Consider the following 20,522-nt stretch of genomic DNA (forward strand, 5'->3'; position numbering starts at 1 on the left):
TTTCACCAGACTCTTTGAAGGAGCTCTGATGGTGTTTTTAGATACACCTTGGCTGCTAACTACAAGGCCAGTGGTTCAAACGCAACAGCTATTCAGTGAGAGAAAGCTGAGGCTCTCTGCTGTCATAAAAATGTACAGCCGTGGAAGCCCTGGGCAAGGTGACTAGGAGTGGAATTGACCTGATGGAAATCGGTCCGTCCCCCACCCCCAAGAAGCAGTTTGATAGGTATAGCTAATATGGGAGAAGAGGGGATTGGACTGGGGCAAATACCAGCAGGCAGGGTTCGTTGGAAGCATTGCAGAGGCTGTCTACCTCGTGTGCCCCATTGTTCGTGCGAGTAAAGCTTTGAACTTTAAGTAGTTGTTCAACTTTTAAAAAAGTTGCTATGTGCCAGTCATCTGGAACTGTGTTTCTTTAATCCTGTTAAGGCCATAGAAATCCTCTGGTTCCTGGTCCAATTCTCAGTGTGTGTATGTTTCTCCCCCTTCTTCTGCATCACCCTGGACCACTGGCGAGGCTGCTAATCACTTTGATCCCTGACTGTGACCTTGATCTTTTCCTTTGGGGAGTTAGCTATAAGAACAACTTCTTAATTGATTCAGGCCATCTCTTTTCTTTTTGGTGTGAAACATTTTTATAAGATTATTCTAGGAGTCATATTAAGTCTTGGCAAGTAGAAGTACAAGATTGAAGGAAAAATCTATTACTTCTTTCTCTTTTTCTGTTGGTGAGACAGAGACTAACTTTTCAGATTAAAAGTCATTTGAGTGATTCCAAAAATGGAAATAAAAACTTGTGGTGGCTGCAGTGATACTGTCTTAAGCTAAAACAACAACAAAAAAAGATGAATATGCCTGAATGCCGGTCAACACGCACTCTTTTGAGTTCCATGCTCTCCAAAGAAGTGTGTTAGCACGTTGATGCATGTAGGTGGCCAAAATAATATAAAAGAATGAAGTTTCTGCAAATTTTCTTGACTTGAAATCATTTAATTTTTTTATTTTTTAGCTGGAAACATTTTATTTGTTTGTTTGTTTTTTACATTTTGTTTGTTAAAGGTCTTTTTCACTAATAGGTTTTTCCTAGTAGGATATGGTATATGGAAAGTTTGATTTTTATTTTTTGTTTTCCTATTTCATGGTTAATGGATTTTTCTTTTTCAAGTTGAATTGTATGTCTTTCCCCTCTGACATGTTTCTAGCTTCAGGGAATTTAGTCCCCTCTGGTCCATTAATATTAGCAATCATAAGTGATGTAATCCTGTTTCATTTCCACTATTGATTTGATACTGTAGTGGTAACTTCTCATACATAAAGTTGAATTTATCTAAGCATGCATTTCCGTCATTTTTCCTATGAATATCTTTGCATTCTTAAAAGTGTTAACCATATATATATATATATATATATATATATCTCAGAAATCTGTTTGCTCATGCAGTCATCACAGAAATACTTTGCTTTATTTCTAAACTTCCTTTCCTTTCTTTTCTTCTATGACCCACACTAGACAACCAGGTGTTCTTTATGTTCCTGAAAGGCTGGCCCATTATAGGGCAATATAGTGAGGCATGTGGCCAGCAAAGCAGTTGTCAGAGTGACTTGATTTGATACCTGGGAGCAGTGGATTGAAACATGGCTGTGCTTTCCTTTCCTATGTTTTGCTTCTAGCGAGAAGATTTCCTGAGAGGTAATTGGCATGTCTTTTGGTTCCTTTGGGTCTTTTTTGGCTTCTAGATAAAATACCCTTCTAGTGTCCTGTGTAGCAGACCCGGCTTACTTTCCACTGAGGCCAAATATCATCCACTTCTTATTGGCAATCATGATTTATGACAGAAATTCATTGCACATACAGCTTTGGAGCGGAGAGGCCCAGCCTTGTGGTCTTGGGTTTACTTTGGTCTAGAAGAGCACACCTGGGTGCTGAACATGAAAGCCTGGCTTATGGAGGCATTGCCTATTATTTTCTAAATATGTGATATAAATAAATCATTGAGCATGAAGTAGCTCCTCTGTAAAATCGTAACAGCAAACACATGTTTTTCATAGGGTTGTGACGCTCAAATCAGTATTTAAAAAAAGTTTTACGGGAAAAAAATGAGGAGCTGATACCAGGGGCTCAAGTAGAAAGCAATGTTTTGAGAATGATGAGGGCAACAAATATACAAATGTGTTTGACACAATGGATAGATAGATGAATTGTGATAAAGAGTTGTATGGGCCCCCAATAAAATAATTTAAAAAATAAAGTTTTAAAAATACAGATTAGAATATGCATATTCATGTAAAACGCTGAGTGAGACTAACCAATGGAGCTATTGTTTGTAAGTCTGCTGTCATCATTTGGTGTGCATGAGTGGTACACCACAACTACTTCTGTTGTTCACACACGCTCCTCTTCAGGACGCAACTTATCCCTTCATATTCCAGCACATGGGAGGGCACTGCTCCCTTCCTTCCCCTCTCACCATGTATTTTTGTTGAATTCACAGAGTTCTTAAAATGTGCAGCTGCTCTGTGACTTACTCCATCTTGAATCTTTGATGTGCCAGAAGGCAGGAATCGTTGACAAAGCCTCTCCCTCTTAACTATCTCTGCTCCTTCAGTGGGTGATCAGGCTTGGAGGGCAGCAGGCCGATGACAGTGATGGACATCTGTGCTAAGCTTTGTTTATACTACATGTGCGCATTATTTATGCTATATGTCATCTTGTTATGTATTTTAGGTAATATTGTTTGCTATATCTTTATATTATTTTATATAGTGTAATATATATTCTAACCTGCCTTTTACAATTGAGGAAAAAAAGTGTAAGTAGATTAAAGGACATCCCCAAGTCTATGTAGCCGATCTATATGAAGATCCATGTTTTTAACCAGAGCCAGCCTTTGCTGATGTGAAACATTTTGATAAGATCATTTATCTAGGAGCCATTTTACGTCTTTTGGTGTCATGGTTATGCATTGGGTTGTGATCTGAATGGCCAGCAGTTCAAAACCTCCAGCCGCTCAGCCCGAGAAAGACTGGGCTTCTTACTCTAGTAACAGACACTGTCTGTTATGTTATGTCGCTATGAGTGAGTCAGCTTTGGCTTGATGCTAGCGAGGTTTTCTTTAAAAAAATTTTTTTTTTTTTGTTGAGTCCAGAACTCGGGTAGAGGATTGGCATAGCTAATTCTAGTTGACTAGGTTTGGATCTTCTCCCTTTAAACTTTCTTCCAGGGATTGCTCATGAAAATAGGTTCGATAGGGGAAAAATGTACAGTACAGAAATATCCTAAAGGAGATTAAAAATAGGTGTGTTTTCAGAGCATATGCCCGAATGTGAACAAATAAATCAGAAACTGCAATTGGCGGAGAACATGGCACACATTTATATATAGCTGCTTGCGAGCCTGAAGGGAAAATTGTAGCAAAATCTTAAATATGTTTGCATTTCTGTCATTCACAGTTTGTTAAACTGATGGAAGCTGCAGAGAAAAAGCTTAGAATATTTTTTAAAATTTCTACAAGTTTTATAGACTTTTCATAAACGAGAGTAAATCATTAAGGAAGGCGTGAAGTCTGGGGCAGTAGACATCCTCTCTGTGATAATCCAATGTGCTGAAGAATGAAATGAGGTCAACAGCGATGAAAATAGCTCATGTCTCACAGGTGAAATAGGATCCTATTCCGTCTGCAAAATTAGTTCTGGCCTCTTACAGAAGTGTAAGCTCTGGACAGAATATCTACAACTGCAGGAGTTCTTTATATTGTAAATGGCATTGACCCTCCCTCTTTAATGAAAACATGGGCAACTCTGCCTGGTTTCCAGTTTCAAGAGAGTGGCGCCCTTTTAACCAGCAGGGATGTGACTACCTGGCAGCCAGACCAGAAATAAGGGCACTGGAAGAAAACATTGTTGGAGAAATTATGAAAGAGGCTCTTGTTAAATCTTTCCTTTCTTGTCTAATCATATTGATTTTGCCCTTTCAATATCGCTTACGTTCCTGGATCGCTCTCTGTCTCCATCACCACATCAGCCCAAGCTACTATCTCTCATTTGAATGGAACTGTGGGAACATCCTTAAAGTGCTTTCCATTGCTGCTGTCCCACCTTTCATTCTCTCCAGTAGAGTCTGTCATCGAAAAGTTCGTCATTATCCTTCCAAATCATTCAAAGAATTAACACTTAATAAAGAGCCAAGTATCCAAGCATATCTGGGACAGACCTCTGTCCCCACAGCTTTCTCTTGAACTGTTATTCTTCTGTCACAGCCACCGTTTGGAACTCACTGCTCTTTCTTGAATTGTGGCTTCCAACTTGCTCTCTCTGGATTGATCATCAGCTCACCTCTTCCTCTTCCTATAGACATTGACTTAAAGCAACATTCTAGAACATTCCATATGCATTCAGATTTCTTCTGTTGTACGCTCTCAGAACCATAATGCTCAGTGTTCATTCATGGTTTTGCTATTTTAAAAATTAATGTCTGCCTTCCTTGCTAAATCATGACCACAAACATGGCAATGTGTTTTGCTCATTATTTCAACTCCAGAATGTAGTCAAGGCTCATTAAGTCTAAACTGAGAAGCTTTGGAACAACTTATATCCTAAGTTTGGAATTTTTTTAGAAAGGAAAGATTTGGCTAATGTTTTCTTAATTGTGTCCATTTTATCTACTTATTGTGAATATAGTTTAAAAACATATTGTTCATCAGGGTACAGACACTGTTATATGGATTGTTGCCTCCCTCACCTACGCTTGCCATGGAAATTAAAGCATAGTACCATCAGGCCATAAAAAGCCATCTTGGTGAAATATGGAACTGGTGGTGTTTGCTTATCATTTCCATTTGAGTTACAATTACTTTGGGTTAAATGCCTAAAAATCTGAAATGGTAATTATGGACTTCCTATGTAGGACTAAGGTTAGGCTGTTTGCTTGCTGCTAGGTTACCCATTTGAATGTTGTTTTGAGTTGGTAGGAAAGTGGTCATAAACTTTTGGGTTCTCTGTATGCATTTCCCGGTTCTTCCCACCAACCTCACTTGTATCAAATGTTTGTTGGTGGTGTATTATGAACTTTTCAAAGACTTAAAAAAAATAGATGATTCTTAAGGAGCACTTACAAGTGGCCTTTTAACAGTAATAATACTTAGTCTTATAAAAGGAGCCCCATCCACACAGAACTTAAGGGGCACAGCTGAGTTTTCAGTCAAACAATAGACATGTCTCAGGAGAACAGGAACCCTAGTGAGGCAGCAGCACAGTAGAATATCCATCCATTTCCGATCAAAAGGGCAGCATTTGCTCAAGGCCTAAGGTCAGAAGGGTTAGTTAGAAAAGGAAGAAGAATGGAAATAGGAAACGGAAGAAGTGAGATGAATGACATACTGCTCTGATTGTAACCAATGAAATGAAACCAAGTATGTATGCATGGTGGAATGTAAAACTGACCCACTCTGAGTCAACCAGGGTGCAGTAAAGCATCGATGAGACACACTATCTTCCTCTGGTTCCTTGAGGCCTCCTCACCCCCCACTACCATGACCCCAGTGCTGCTTCTCAATTCAGACTAGAGCGGAACATACATGCAGGTAGAGATAAGAGACGGGAGCTCACGACACACGGAATTCAGGAACAGGAGTGGGAACTATGATATCAGAAGTGGAGAAGGAAGAAGGGGAGAGGAGGGGAGAAAGGGGGAACCAATCACAATGATCGATATATAACCATACACCCCTCTCCAGGTGGAAGAACAAAAGAAAACATGTGGGAGAAGAGACACAGCGGGCGGTGTAAGATATGAATATATTAACAATGTACAATCTATCAAGGCATTATCAGGTGCATGGGGGGATGGAGGGGAAAAAAGAGGGGCTGGTACCAAGGCCTCAATAGAAAGTAAATGTCCAGAAAAGAATGAAGGCAACATATGTACAAATTCTCTTGATGCAAGCTATGTGTGGATTGTGACAAGAGTTGTAAGAGTCACCAATAAAATGAAAAAAGAAATAGTAATGTTTAAAAATAAAACTTCAAGTCAAGGAAAACAAAGCAAAATGACCAAAAATAGGAACGGGTCCGCTCTGTAAGCTATCACCCAGTTTAAGGTAAGCCGTTTAAAAAGGAAAGCGCCGCGCTGTTCTTTTAGGGGGGTTGAACCTACCAGGTGCTGCAGGGTCAGATCCCGGTGAGGAGTCCTGCTCTGCCCCGTGAGGAAGGTCCTTCTGAGTCAGAATTGATTTGGTGGCCGTGATTTTTGCGTAGGCTTGCAGAAAACGATATTGTTTGACAGCACATTTTCGGGATTGTTCCAGATGAATAATGAGTTCGAAATCGAAACAGATTACTTATCACCGAGAAGATTTGGTGGAACCCATAGCTCTGTACATGCTCTCTCTCCCTCTCTAAAAAATTATCCCTAAAACCCACAGACAGACTTATTTTATGTTTTCAGTCCATAGCTGCGATGGTTTTTACAGTGTATTGCTGACTTAGAAAAAATGGAATACAAATTTAATTTTATTTAAAGCATATTGACCAGATTAAAAATATATTGAGATTTTTTGTGAACAAAAATCACCCAGCAAGGCAGAAAAAGGAAGTAATCCGAATTCTGTGAAACCAATCTGGCATGTTAATCTGTGATCACTCACCCTGGTCTATTTAGATGAAGCTATACTAGGAATCGTCAGAGGAATGATGGTGAGAATATGAGATAAAGGGTAAAATCAGTAATAAACCGTGAAACAGAAGCAGTAACTTTCACAGGCCACTGTTGAAAGCATGACATGACATAAGCTTAATGTGGGCAGAAAGTTAATTGGTTTTGTTTACTGTTCTGTCCCTAGTGTTTGAATCAGTACCTGAGAGTTAGCAGGTACACGGATAAGTAAAAGGTCAATGAAGATCTCTACGTTCTAGGTATATGGCGTCTAATCCTAATCCCCTCCCACAGTTCTTTCCTAACAATGAGGTTGCCTATTACAAGAGGGTGTAGGCCAGATGCTGGACATTTAAGCATATATTAATTCTATTTCCTGCCCTCTAGAGACTCATAATTTAGTTGGATAAATTGAATGGAAAATTGATTTACACCAATGATGGTAAATAGTTTAAGACAGGAATTTACAGAGCCGGGTGGAAACATAGAGACTGAACCCCTAGACACCATTCATGCACTCCCACATTCATTTGACCAGTAATAATCGAGTTCCTTCTTTGTGCCAGTTCTAGATACTGGGATGCAAAAGGGAGTAGTCCTCGTTGCTTGTGGCAACTGGCATTATTAAATCGCTTACAGCCAAGTAAGTGGAAGGTGCCGCGCTGCAATTGTGCCATCTTTTCTCTAAAAGTGACGTAGATTTAGATTCGAGGAGTAGGTTTCCTAAACGAAGGATTAGAAATACACAGTTGAGTCAAAGTTCATTATAAAGGGGTTGTAGGGTACAACAGGGTGGTTGGGGAACTGTTGAATGTTAGGTGAATCGTTTATATGTAACTGCTTAGAGATTTACCACATAGACCTCATAGGCTTTTAAAATTTAACCTGAGAACAAATGGACCAAATAAAAGTAGAAGTTACATAACCAAAATTTGTATCTACAAAGACCCTCTGGCTCTCTAACGAGGAGTTTGTGAAATGACTGTGAGAAATTCCTATAGGTGACCAGGTGAGAGATGGGGGTCACAGGACTGGGGTGGTGGCTCTAGAGAGAAGTAATGGGTTCGAAAACAAAGAGGTAAAAGAAAAAGATTGTGATTGGAGTAATTTCTTGATCTGGGGTTAAAAAGTATCACAACCTAGGCGGTTAAAAACAACAGATAATAGATTTTTTTTTCCTTTCAGAGTTCTGGTGGCTGAAAGTCCCAAATGAAAATGTTACCAGGTTGCTATCTCCTTGTGAACGCTCTAAACATACAGTTCTCTGCTTTCTTCTTTCAGTGCTTGAGATTTCTTGAGCGCTGGTGTCTCAGTAGGTTAAACATCGGGCTGCTAGCTGTCGGGTCAGTGATTGTAATTCACTGTTTCTAAGGAGCGGTCTGCATGACAACCTGGGAGGGTTTACATGACAACCTGGGAAACCCTGTGGATCACTTCTAGTCTAAACCAGCGTTCCTGTGGCTTAGAATGGACTCGCTGGCAGTGGGAAGGTTGGGAGGGTTCACACCATCTTTTATTTGAAGCACACACCTCTGCCTCCATGTTTGTAAGGCCCTCCTTACTGTATGCTCCCCCTATCTTTGTGGTTCCAGATCTTACGAGGACACCAGACATTGGATGTTGGGGTGTCCTGGTGTAGTATGATCTCTTCTCAATTATACTACGTCCACAAAGACTCTGGATCCCACTAAATTTACATTCTCTCTCTCTTTTTTTCTCTTTCAGTCTCTCTGTCTCCTGTTCTCTGTCTCTCACTTTCTGTTATTGAGTTGATTCTGACTCATAGCAACCCTTTAAGAGAGAGGGGTACTACGTATGTGGACTTCCAGGGGTGTAAATCACTATGAGGACCAAAGGCTTCATCCCTCTTTCTTGGAGCCTCAGGCCATTTGAACTACTCACCGTGCAGTTAGCAAACCAGTGCATAATCCACTATGCCACAGAGCCCCTAAGCTCACATCCACAGTGTACTTCATGAGGGATCGAACCCGCCATTGTGTTCAACAGTGTGATACGCATGAATCAAATCTCCAAAATGTGGCGATTGGTCAGTCCTTACCTTCTCACATCTCTAGCCCATTTGCCAGCGCCCCACAGGGCCTTCTCTCTGATCCTAGGCACTTGGAGCTGGGTTAAAGCTCACCGATTAGAAAACCAGCATTCTGCAGACAAACTGGTTGTAGCCACCTGGAGTGAGGCTAGAGCTCACAAAGGAAGACACGACCAACTCTTCAGATTACCAAACAGGCAGATGCCAAGTGCTATGTTAAGGAGTTCACTTTATTTCCCAACCTAAAGCTTTGCTGACTGCAGATTCTGGGCTCTCTGTCCCACTTCTCCTTCAGGTTGCAAGCCACGAGCTTGGGAGGGCACAGGACACCCTTTCTTCCGAATCTGCTGGCTCCTACTGCCCCTTTATTCCTTTAGGCTTGATAATTTGCTGAAACAATTCACAGAATATAGGGGTGAAATGGAGGCTTTCCTATAATTGCAACAAAGGTTTTGTTTTTTACCATAAAGGGTATGAGCAAAGAGAGGCCAGGGCAGGGTCTGGAGGGTCTCAATGGAGAATTACCAAGGGATGTATGCTGCTCCTGAGAACTGATGTTCTTGTCAGCCAGAACACCCTTTGTGTCTGAGGGTCGCAGACTCTTATGCATGCACTCACCATGATAAGTTAAATCAGGCTTTCTGTGCTAGTGGAGATCAGCCTCCCAGTGAACGCTTACTGGTATGGCCAGCACCCATGGGCCACCTCCAATCAAGTGTGGCCTGGAATGCCAAGGCTCCACAGTTTCTCCGAAGGTTATTTCTAAGAAACCAAGGAAAGAAAAACAACGCAGCAAAACTATCAGAATTATTTCAGAACCTTGACTTGTTTCAAAGTCACTTTGAAAAAATCAATAAGAATTTAATATCAGTAATAAGAGATTGAAAATGCTTTTTCAAATTCCAATCCGAGTGACAGCAAGCAAGCCATCAGGTAACTAGAAGTGAATCTAGATACAAAAGCTATGGGAAGTATATATGGAATATAAACTTGAATAAAATATATGGAGGAAATGATAACATTTTAAAGTAGGACAAAGATGGTCATGAAAGAGAACTATTCCATGGGCATACATATTGAGATCTAATATTGCAAGGATGTAAAATTAGTCTATAAATTCAATGAGAGTTGAGCAAAATTTCTAATAGGGCATTGTATAAGTGCAAAAAATGACCTTAAAACTCATACGAAATCTTAAGGAATTAGAAATGAAGCTGGAGATCACATGACAGGATTTTGCATGATCAATCAATTAATCATATATGTATTTTTCCCTTTTAAGTAGTGACTATACATTTGAACCCTCCCAAATGGAGTACATGGACAGCCAATTGACTACCTCTGTGAAAAGAGATGATGGAGAAATTCTAAATAAGGCAAGAGTAACGGTAAAACATCAATTATCCATAATCAAGTTCAGATTGAAACTGAAGAAAATTCCAAGTCTGTGAGAGCGAAACCCATGATCGTGTGTGTTTTTAGATGCCATCAAGTCACTTCCAACTCACAGGGCTTGATGTACAACAGGAGAAACGCAGTCAGTTCCTGCACCAGTCTCACAGTTGTTCTCATGGTTGAGCCTGCCGTCACAGCCACTGGATCATCCATCTCATAGAGGATCGTCTTACCCTGGCTTTTCTCCTTTAGAAAGCATGGCTTCCTTTTCCAGTGATGGTCTCTCCTGATAATATGTCCCAAGTATGTGAGGAAAAGTCTTGCTACCCTCGATTCTAGGAAGCATACTGGTTGTACATTTTCCAAAACAGATTTGTTTGTTCTTTTGGAAATCCATGGTATTTTCCATATTCTTCACTGGCACTGTACTTCAATTGTATCAATTTTTCTTCTCTCTTCCTTATTCAAGGCTGCGGGAATCGATGAAATGCCAATAGAAATGTTTCAACAAACTGATAAAGCACTGGAAGCTCTAGGCCTAGAAATTTAGAAGTCAGCCTCCTGGTCAACTGACTGAGATTATTGAACAATGTTAAAATTATTATGATTATTCAACAACACTTTCAACAGTGCATCAACAGGCTCCTGCCAGAAATTCAAGCCAGATTCAGAAGAAGACAAGTGGGGGGATAACACTGCTGATGTCAGAAAAATCATCAGAGTATGTTTACTTGTGTTTTATTGACACTGCAAAGACATTGGTTGATGTGGATCATAGCAAACTATGGATAGTGCTGAAAAGAATGAGAATTCCAGGAAAATTCATTATTCTTATGTTGAACCTGGAAAATGAACCAAGGCACAGTCTTTCAAAAAGATCAAAAGAATATTGTATCCCAATTAATATTTGAAGATTTCCATTTTTTCCTAGGTTTATACTTCATGCACTTTGCATTTCAATTGTTATTGGATGTTAGCAGGTTTTTTGCCCTTCTCATTTTAAGTAATGCCCATGCAGAAATGCAGGACTTAAAGGCCTAGCTCTACCCGCATTATGGTTATGGTTGCCTCGACTTTGAGGATGCAGCTCTCCCCCAATTGTATTTTGAGTATCTGCTTACCCGACTGGTTCATCTTCCAGCACTGGGGAAGTTCCATTGCTATTCACAAGCTTTTCAGTGGCTAATCCTTCAGAAGTTGAGTGCCTATAATTTCTTTATAATTTGTTCTTGGCCTAGAAGTTCAGCTGAAACCTGTTCACTTGGCTAATCCTGCTTTTACGTAATATACAGGTGACATAGCATTCAGCATTGCCACAGCATGTAAGTCACCACAGTCTGGCAAAAGGACAGAAAAGCGGGAAGAACATTGTGATAAATGGAGAAAAGGTTGAAGTTGTTAAGTCTTTCACTTTATTGAGATCAACAATCAATCGTCATGGAAGCAGCAGTCAATAAATCAAACGGTTTACTGCATTGGACCAATCTGGTATAAATGCCCGCTTTAAAGTATTAAATAGCAAAGACATCACTGTGAGAACCACTGTGTGCCTGAGTCTAGCCATGGCATTTTAATTCATTTTAAATTCATTGAAGAAGACTCTTCATATAGGCAGCGAAAGAATCTCTGCCTTTGAAGTACGGTGTTGGTAAAGAGTATTGGATGTACCATTGACAGTCAGAAGAACAAACAAATATGCCTTTAAGGAAATAAGACCATAATGTTCCTCAGGAGTGAGGGTGGCACTTCCATTCTCACTTAGACTCATGTAGCTTGAACTTACCATGAGGGATCTACCCACATCCAACCCACTGCCTTCAAGGCCATTCCAACCCATGACGGCCCGAGGCTTCGGGTAGCAGAGGCTGTAGACCTTTATGGCAGTCGATAGGCTCCTCTTTCTCCTACAGCGTTGCTTTGGGGTCTGAATTGCTTACGTAGCAGGTAGCAGTCCAGCACGTACCCAACAGCACCACTTCTTTTTATTCTTTATTAATTAAGAGTTAATAGGTGTATCATAGTCCACAGTTCAATCACATCAAACAGAAGTGTACAATGGCTACCAAAATCAGTTTCCTAACATTCCTTTCTTCCTGGACTCCTTGACATCATCTCCCTTTGACCTTCTACCCCTGAAATTCTTCATCTACTTGCTGTCCTCGTAGGTTCATCAAACTGGATTTCATATACCAAAGCACAGAAAACCATATAGCAAACTTTATTAGAGTAACCTCCAATGACGTGACACCTCTGAGATATACCCTAATACGAACAAACAGAAACGAAACAACAGTACAGAAAAGCTTGAAAACCAGATCAGATCCAGCATGCATCAGAGGGGGGATCAGGTGACAGAAGTTTTAAGTGTTCCAATCAGATTGATGCCTTTGATCTTCTAGACTCATCTTTCCCATGCACGCTGTTTAGTAACCACTTTCCTCTCATCCCTCAATTGTGGGTAGAGGGAGTTCACCAGAGCTTTGTGAAGTTCCCACAAATGAATCTTTGGCTCCCTTTGCCATCCATAGCCTTCTGCGCGCCTTTTGAATTTAGGCTCAGATGTTAATCCCTCATTTGATTTTGGATTATATGATTTACAATCCTTTGGACAGCTCCACTTCTTATCAAAGGGGCCAGAGAGACCACTTGTCTGAAAGGGACGTCATGCTTGGTAACGCAGAGGGTCAGTGACGACGAGGAAGACCCTTAAGAAGATGGACGGCTTGGGTGGCTGCAACCATGTGTCACAGTCATGAGGAAGTGCACGTCTGGCACTGCTTCCTCTGTCACGCATAGTATGACTGTGAGTGGCACTCAGCTTGATGGCACTTACAATACCAAGAATAGCCGGAACTTCTGGGGGATGCACAAGGTCAGAAGAAAGGTCCATTGATCTATTTCCTCAGAAAATTAGCCATTGAAAATCCTACTCTGATACACACCTGGTTACCATAAATTGGAATCAACAATTGGTTGCTCGTTATAATAATAATAAAAAAATAAGAATCGCACATTGCTCCCACTAATTTTACGTTACATTACTTACTTTTAGTGATACAGAATGTTTTATTGACTTACTGATGGCCATACTTAACAAAGAAAAATAATATGATCCTATTATATATGGGAACATGGTCATGAGAAAAGAACATTAAAATTAATGGGCAAGGTCAGACTTCTCAATAACTAGTACTAAGACAATGACTATCCACATTAAGGAGAACGAAATGAGAGCTTTCCTTTCCAACTCACAAAAATATATCCCGTGTGGATTAAATCCCTGACTTTGAAAAGTGAACTTTTAAAACTTTCAGAAGAAAATATGAGAAACGTATCCTTTTGGCCTTGAGAACAGTGAAATAAAGAACTTTTTTTTAAACACCCAGAAAGCACAAACCCTAAAGGGACCTTTTGATCTTTGAGTACATCCAAAGTTAAAAAAAGGAAAAAAAAAAACCTGTTTGATCATCAACATACTGTCCAAGACTAGCACAGCCTGGGACAGGGCTGCTGCAAATCATACATTGGCAAATGATTACTCTTCAGAATATACAAAGAACTGCTCCAAATCGTGAGAAATTGATCAGTGATAGGATGGAAGACTAGGCAAAGGAACAGAGCAGTCTGGCAGAAAGAACTATTTGAACCAATGCTCACCCTATGATCACAAGCACAGAAGTTACAGTTAGCTTTAAGACACCATTTTATGCTCATTGATTAACAAAAAAAAAAAATCAAAATAGAACATTTAATGAAGATGTGGGGAAGCAGGGAGTCTCATTTGTTGCTGGTAGGATGTATATTGGTATAATTTATTTTGAAAAGAGCTTGATAATATTGAGTAAACTGAAGGAGAAATATTGCATTAATTGAAAATATACTGCACAAATGACTACAGAAACTCTGAATATAGAAGACTCTGATGTTGAATATAGAAACCGTTATCTTGTCCACAGTGGTACATATGGAGGGAGGGAAAATGATGGAGACGACATGCTACCTTAAGGGGAGGTGTAGTCTTTTACATACTTAATGCTTATATAAAATAAAAAATTGAAAAAATAGCAACATTATGAAGGTCATGCTACTAGCTTCATACATGCATACACATCTAAACATGTCTTTGATGCTTGTGTGACTGAGAAGAATCTCAATGTCTCCAGCCTTCCCAGACTAGGTTCTTATCTCACTTGAGAGAAAGATTTTAGGCAAGAGATAAGAGTCAGAACAGAGTCAGAGAAAAGGTTTTGACAGGAAGAGTGAGTTTATTGAAGGCGATACTTTGAAAAAGAAATCCGAAGGACCCTTCGTTAGTTTAAATGGCCTGGCAAAATGTAGGGCTGACCCTTAGAGTTTGCTTACGGTGGACCTCCCACCATTGCCTGGTTTCTGGTACATCTTCTGCTATCGGCTGGTCTTCTGTAGTGCACCTCCTCTTTCTAGGCATGTGCACCCCGCACCCCACACCTGGACTTCTTGCTGGCCTCTTCTCTGCGCTCACAGCCCGAGTGCCTACTCAGTCCCTGTGGGCATAGTGTGACTAGTCTGTCTTGTCCAGAAATGTCTCTTATTTGATCTTCCTCTTCCTTTGTGCTGGAGGGGCCTGTGAGGAAATATGTCTCTAGTGCTCCGTTGTGTTTCCATTCCTGCCATATTCCTGCCATCATTGCCTCTTCTCCCTTTGCCAGCCTCTGTCGGGCTAACATCCCCATCCTCAAGTGATACCATGCAAAGTCTTTGGTAAGTTTTGTTAGGCTGGGTTGACTAGAGAAATCAATCCTGTGACACTCATATATGTGTAAGAAAGAGCTTTATATCAAGTATTATATATCAAGCAAACACCCCAGCCCATAAGTCCTCTCGCACATAAGTCCTAGAGTCCAGAGTCCTGTAGACTCATGCGGCCACATGCCGGGATGCGGACTGCAGGAAGATCACAGGCCGGGTGGATGCAAAGCCTTGTGAATCCACTGACAGTGGCTCTGGCCGCCATCAGGGTCAGCAGGAAGGTGAAGTCAGAGAGAGAGGGAGCGGTCCCCAGGCCTCCTTATGAGAACACCATGCCACAAGGCGTCACCATCAGCCTGTGACCTGACTGACAAACTAAACTCCAGCCTACACACTTATATATCTTAACGTTGACAGGAAATTGTGTAGTTAGCACAGCAGTTGAGCGGTGAAGATCGTCCTCGTGGAACTACTTCATGCCGAACACAGACGTAGAGCCGAGCTGATCCAGTTGCCACCACTTTTGTTCCTTATTTGGGCATGGGTTTGGAGCCTGGTAGCAGCCTGATCTAGGTGGGTGAGCTGCAGGCTGGGCTCCATGATTATCTTAGCCTCACAGTTTCCACCTGGAGAGACCAAACGAACAAGGGCATTAAACCTACAAGGTCCAAAATGAAGTAGGAGAATAGTAGAGGCCAAGAGGTCCACAAAAGGGCGTCACAAGCCCATGACCAGACATATGATCAGGAGATCCATCCTTGTGCAAAAGAGCCTGCAGTTCCCGTGCCCAACCCAGGAATGAGCAAGCATGTTCTTGAATGCGGTCTTGTCTGACTTACCCAGAAACGGCTTTCTTCTTTGAGCATGGCACAAGTTCTGTGCTGAGCCACGGGCAGCTGGCCTAGGCCCCGCCGCGCTGGAAGAGAACTGCCACGGGGAACCAGTCTGTGCCTGTGTGGTCACAAATCCGCAGTCTTGATGCTGAGTTGTGCTAGTTTGGAAGAAAGCTGAACTGTTTTCTGCAGAGACCACTCCAATGGTTCCAACAGCATCGCACTGATCCCGTGGAGAGGTGTGTGTGTGGGGGGGGGGTGGAGTGTTGGGGGTGGGGTGGGGGCACTCAGAGGCCCTGCTCTTTCGCTTAAGGGAGCAGATATAGGTGCTGGGGCCTTATCAACAGATACAGTAGGCACAAAATAAGATGGCTGCAGACAAGTTCTCTCAATGGTACACTTGTCACCTTAGGGTTAGAGAGATGGAGACACTGCCTTCAGAAGTGTATAGACCGAGATATAGCTCCCCCCCCCCATAGCTTTCCGTTTTGATAATTTTATTTAATAATTTTTTCTATGATTTTGTATTAATACTGGAGAGGGTATAAGAATACTGTCGCATTATTCCCTCTACTTTTGTATGAATCTGGATCGTTTTATACTTAAAAATAATTGAATAGAGAAGTTTAAGGAATTAAAAAAATAAAGATTTAATGGACTTATTAATAGCTAGTGCTGAAATGCATGTTCCATAGGAATATATGAAAGTGCTTTCAAAAGTTTGTGGAAAAGAATAATTAAAATACAATGAAGATTTTCCACAGACGTTTAGATGTACCGTCCATCTTGCTCGTGTTCTCGCTCATGTCAGATATTTATTCAAATATCACCTTTTCAGTGAAGCTTTCCTCGACCTTCCACATTCCCTAACTCCTTCTCTTAGTTACGTGTGTGTAGGAATCTGACCAATTCCAACTTTCAGAATGAAGGGGACACTCCATGTCCACACCAGTTCAAGGTGGACTGCCACATGACCGAGGTTAGACCTGCCTCCACCCTCACTTTTCTTACCCTATTTTGATACCTTCTGTCCCTCCCACAGCACACTCCTTTCCTGCTGGGTTCAATAAGTCATTACGATGCCACCCAAAACTCTCAGACAATACTCTTGATGAGTGGGCCTTATCATGGAATTGTGTTCGGCTGGGTTTTCTAGCGAGACAAAACTACATATATGTATGTGTGTGTATACATACACATATGAAAGAACTTTATAGTAAGAAATAAATTTATGTCAAGGAAACGGCCTAGCTAAGTTCAACTCAAGTTCTTCGCTCAGCTGCAAACGGGAGGCCCTCAGGAAGCAAGCAGCGACCAGCTGATGAAACAAGGAGCTGAGAGCCCACCGGCCGGGAGTGCAGTTAGTCCCATGGGTCTAACATGCATGGTGCTCCCAGTGCCTCCCCAGTCCCAGGGGTGAGACACAGGGCCCAGTCAAGCAGGAAGGAGAACAAGAGAGAAGTTTCTCCTATGTCTCTTGAAGACCACACCACCAAGCAGGCATCATCAGATTGCGACCTGATGGATGCATTGGAGTCCAGCCCTCCCTTCACTCAGACGCATTAAGTTGGCATAGAATCTAGTCATCACAGGGCGTTAACAGGTTACCAAATGTTAGGATCATAAACATTAAGGATGCAGTCTTTGTATCATAACAGCACCTCTCCTCACCCACTGCCAAGTTTTCTGTTTGTTGCTCACCCTCTCAGATTCATGGTTTCTTGGCCTCTTCCTTGTTCTTTTTTTGATGATCCTGGTGGTTTTTTTTTTCTTCCTTCCGAGATGGCTTTCTTATATGCAGAGGAATGGTTTAGATAGAGGTGTCTGTTTTGCCTTTTAGCATACCATACCCACAAGGAAACAGAGTGGTAGCTTGATTCACACCTTCCAGTAAGGTGCGGGTTAGGAGTCCTGGTGTTGTAGTGTTTATGACTGGAGCCACAAGCCCCATGTCAGCAGTTTGAAACCACCAGCCATTCCTCGGGAAAAAAGATGGGCATTTCTACTCCTACTAACAGTCTCAGAATCTCACAGCGGCAGTGACCCAAGAGGGTCACTAGAGTTGGCATTGCCTCTATGGCAGTGAGTTGTTTTTTTTTTAAGGAAGGTGGGGATTCAAAATACATCCCTCTTAATCCTATCTATTAGCAAGATCAAGGACTTCTTCTAAAATGAGATTAAAGGCTAGAATTTACAACACATTACAAAGAGCTCATGGATCAAAGATCCGTGCTGTCTGAGTGTTCTGTACTGTACCTCTGTGAGGGATCCCGGTGGTGTCAGGGTTATGCATTGGGCTCTTACTCATAAGGTTTGACACTGAGCCACTTCGTGGGAGAAAGTTTTACCTTGCCCTACGAGGTTACAATGAGTTGGCGTTGACTCAATGACAGTGCATCTGGGCTTGGATTAGAGCCTCTGGGCTCTACTATCCATTGCAATGGCTACACTGAACTCGGATAAAACTCATGATTGAATGGTTTATTAAGAAAGTTAACAAGTTGTAATGCAAGTGAGAAATGCACACGGTTGAGTTGATTATCAGGACATGTTACACAGTTCTTTTAGGTCTTGCTACTAAATGCCAAAAGGGTCTACCGCTCCCCTATAGGCCTCAACCCAAAGGCATTCAGCGCAAGCTCCACGAATCAACAAATCCAGCTGCCTGAATTAAGTGTCCAGAGGTACCCCACTCTAGTAAGCATCAGCCTGAAGGCACTGAGCTCCCTCCTGTGGGTCAGCAAGTCCAACCTCCTCAACTAAGTGCCCACTCCACAAGCCCGCCTCCTGCACCCAGGCACTCAACTGCATTGCTCTGTGGGTTGGGAAGTCAATTACTCTGGACCCTGGTGCTGTTACCACTCCTCCAGTGTTAGACATGTCTTCTGGATCTCGGAGGTTCACTGTGCAGGGATCTTGGGCTTCAAGGATACATTCCACTCCTGGCTCTTGCTAATAATGAGATCCCTCCTGCTGCGGCTCAGAGGAAACCTTTTATACATAGCAGGAGGCACTCCAGGGAATTCTGTGAGTAATTACTCACAGGAAATTCCTATCCCTATCTTCCCTCACTCCTTTCCTGATCTATGCAGCATAAAGTTGTCTGATGAGAGTTAGAGACTTTGGCTAGACAGTCCACATTAAATAATTCACTGCCCCTGCAGAGCCACATGAAGAATTTCACTTCACCACACAATTAATGCCATTTAACATTGTATATTTCATCTGTGTTATTTTTTTGTCTTTTCTACAAGACGAGGCGCTCTCCATGAGTTACCCTCATTTGGTTCACGCTGTATCCTCGGTGCCTGGAAGAGTGACTAACACAGAATAGGCTCTCAAATATTTTGGTAAGTGAATGAATTAAAAAGCCAATTCTGGAATTTCCCCCCATTGTTCAAGAGCCCTGGGGATGCAACTGTGAAGCACATGGTTCATAATGGAAAGGTTCTTGGCTTGAACGGCTCTAAGTCGTCCACCCCAGAACTCCTTATAGAAAAATTAGAGCCAAGAAAGCCCTTTGAAGCTGTTCTGTGCTATCACGGGGTCAATGTGAGTCCGAATGAACTCCTGAAGACCCAGTAGCAGCAAACACAGCACTTACTTGCAAATGGATGCCAGCAGCTTTCTCTTCAATAGAAGAGAGGTGAGTGGTATGGGGAGCTGGATGCATTTGAAATAGATGTTGACTTAGGTGGGTGTGATAGGTTGTCAGGCCAACTTGGGTGGGTCAGGATTCTCTCATGATGTGGTCGAACATAGCGTGCTCAACTCCATGGCGGGCTCTGCCGTGAAGCAGCCGACCTATTTTGGAAGAACGGGCTTCTTTTGGGAGAGCAGGGGTTGGCCAACTTTTGAGATGCAAGAGCCAATCTTGTCCCTCACAACTCTTCAGAAATTGTTTGAGAGCCAGAACCTATGTTTACAAACCAATGAAACCACCATTACCTGAATAATACCCTACAGAGATTTTAATTTTTACACCAGAGCCACACGTGTGTATCGGAAGAGGTGCTTATGGCTGGAGAGCCTTGGTTTGCGAGCCCACGCTGTGCATATGGCTTCCTCTATCTGGCCACAGCCTTGATACAGTTGAGGGAGTTTCACTTGAACATGGCCCACTTTTCAGACAGATGGACACTATGTGTAAGCTAGCTCACTTCTGCTGGATCTGGATTCTGCATCTGGTTCATCACTTCCTGTTATAATACCTGCCGACCCCAGAAGCCATCAGTTGCCTGGGGACCTTGGATTCCTGTGGCCAAGTTGAGATTCATTCCATTGGCATCCACCAGCCTGTGGTCTTCATATTTCCTGTTGGTCAGTCTCTGCAGGCGCTCGAATCAGGAGCAGCCCCTAGTTCACATCAGCGGCACAGGCTCGAATCACACTGGGCTTTGCACTTCTGCAACTGCGTGAGCAATAGCTTGATGTGAACCTCTTTCTATGTGCACATTCACACAAGCATCGCTGGCTCTGCTTCTCTCGAGATGCCAGCCAAACCCAAGGGGAAAAAAGGTGCACATAAAAGTGAGGTCAGCAGGTGGTTGGAAATCAGGGAATAAAAAGACAGATGGGACAAAGTAAATTGAAACCGAGTCCAGCTGTGCACCGAGCCCCTGGATTTACAAAAATATATACTTATCAGCCACTCTTGCTGAAGATATTTGACCAAGGATAAAATAGATATCTTAATAAGGACACTTTATAAGTTCATTCTATCTTGATTAAAAAACAACCAAACCAAAACAAAAACCTTGTGATTCAAAGGAGATACTTATCTCCAGTCACCCCCTGCCGTGGAGTCAGTTCTGATCCTTAGCCATGAATCGCTGCCGCCGCCATGTCTGTGGGCGGTGGCAGTTCT

At 42.1% G+C, this 20,522-nt stretch overlaps 1 protein-coding gene across 2 annotated transcripts in view; it reads left to right on the forward strand.

The window, feature by feature from the left end:
- LOC142436543 (histone deacetylase 8-like) overlaps nucleotides 1-20,522 on the forward strand; it is a 98,740-nt gene that overhangs the window by 63,066 nt on the left and 15,152 nt on the right. The window contains exon 3 of one of the 2 annotated variants that reach the window (XM_075540123.1): nucleotides 18,910-19,005. The exons of the other annotated variant lie outside the window; for it this stretch is intronic. Within the exon in view, the coding sequence (XP_075396238.1) occupies nucleotides 18,910-18,979 (70 nt within the window). The 3' untranslated portion in view covers nucleotides 18,980-19,005. Of the gene's footprint in view, nucleotides 1-18,909; nucleotides 19,006-20,522 lie in introns of those variants that run through there. 2 annotated transcript variants of the gene reach the window in all.

Source organism: Tenrec ecaudatus, unplaced genomic scaffold, assembly GCF_050624435.1.
Source record: "Tenrec ecaudatus isolate mTenEca1 unplaced genomic scaffold, mTenEca1.hap1 Scaffold_390, whole genome shotgun sequence".
In the NCBI taxonomy this organism is placed as follows: Eukaryota; Metazoa; Chordata; class Mammalia; order Afrosoricida; family Tenrecidae; genus Tenrec; species Tenrec ecaudatus.